Source organism: Sphaeroforma arctica (assembly GCF_001186125.1).
Source record: "Sphaeroforma arctica JP610 unplaced genomic scaffold supercont1.14267, whole genome shotgun sequence".
In the NCBI taxonomy this organism is placed as follows: domain Eukaryota; class Ichthyosporea; order Ichthyophonida; genus Sphaeroforma; species Sphaeroforma arctica.
The window spans coordinates 1-593 of record NW_014026291.1 but is presented as its reverse complement, the minus strand read 5'-3'; the positions used below and the strand labels follow the sequence as shown (position 1 = coordinate 593).

The following is a 593-nucleotide window of genomic DNA, read 5'->3' as shown; positions in this document are numbered from 1 at the left end:
TATATATAATGTATGTATGTAAGTATGTATATACATACATACACACATACATGTATATACATATGCAAATAATCGCTCCTTTACCTGCGGTGTTGCCAGATGCACCACTTTGCGCATCAAATGACAGCACATTTGCTGTGTCGAGATGTACCGCACTGCCGTTGACTTTGTTGGGTGTGTGGAAGTTGTTAAACTGCACATTGCGACTGTAGAAGTCCACCTCAACATCTGACACGGTCCTGCGATACGGTAAATAAATATCACATAGAAACATGTGTATATCAGTGTATTAATATAAACATGTATCACGAGGAAGTATACAGATACTCTGATGTCCGACTATAGTAGTCCACCTCAGTAGCTATCAATGTTCTGAGATACGACAATGAGCACTCAGTATCTAAATCAGAAAGCACACATAGGGGATTCGTATAATATTGTAAACAGATACGTGTGGCCGAATGCATAATGCATCTTGTGAACGGAGTGTATAGTTCTTCGCAAGTTGTATAAGTTATGTTTGTACATTTTAATATATGCGAATACACCGAAGAATGCAACTATTCCTTATTGATCCGTTACATACAGAGTAT

At 37.9% G+C, this 593-nt stretch overlaps 1 protein-coding gene across 1 annotated transcript; it reads right to left on the bottom strand.

Annotated features, from left to right (window-relative positions):
• Positions 1 to 84: 84 nt before the first annotated feature.
• SARC_18174 (hypothetical protein) lies at positions 85 to 239 on the bottom strand (the record flags this gene model as incomplete). Its single annotated transcript, XM_014287745.1, has 1 exon — positions 85 to 239. A coding segment is annotated over one exon (155 nt), but the record flags the coding sequence as incomplete, so codon positions are not given.
• Positions 240 to 593: the final 354 nt, after the last annotated feature.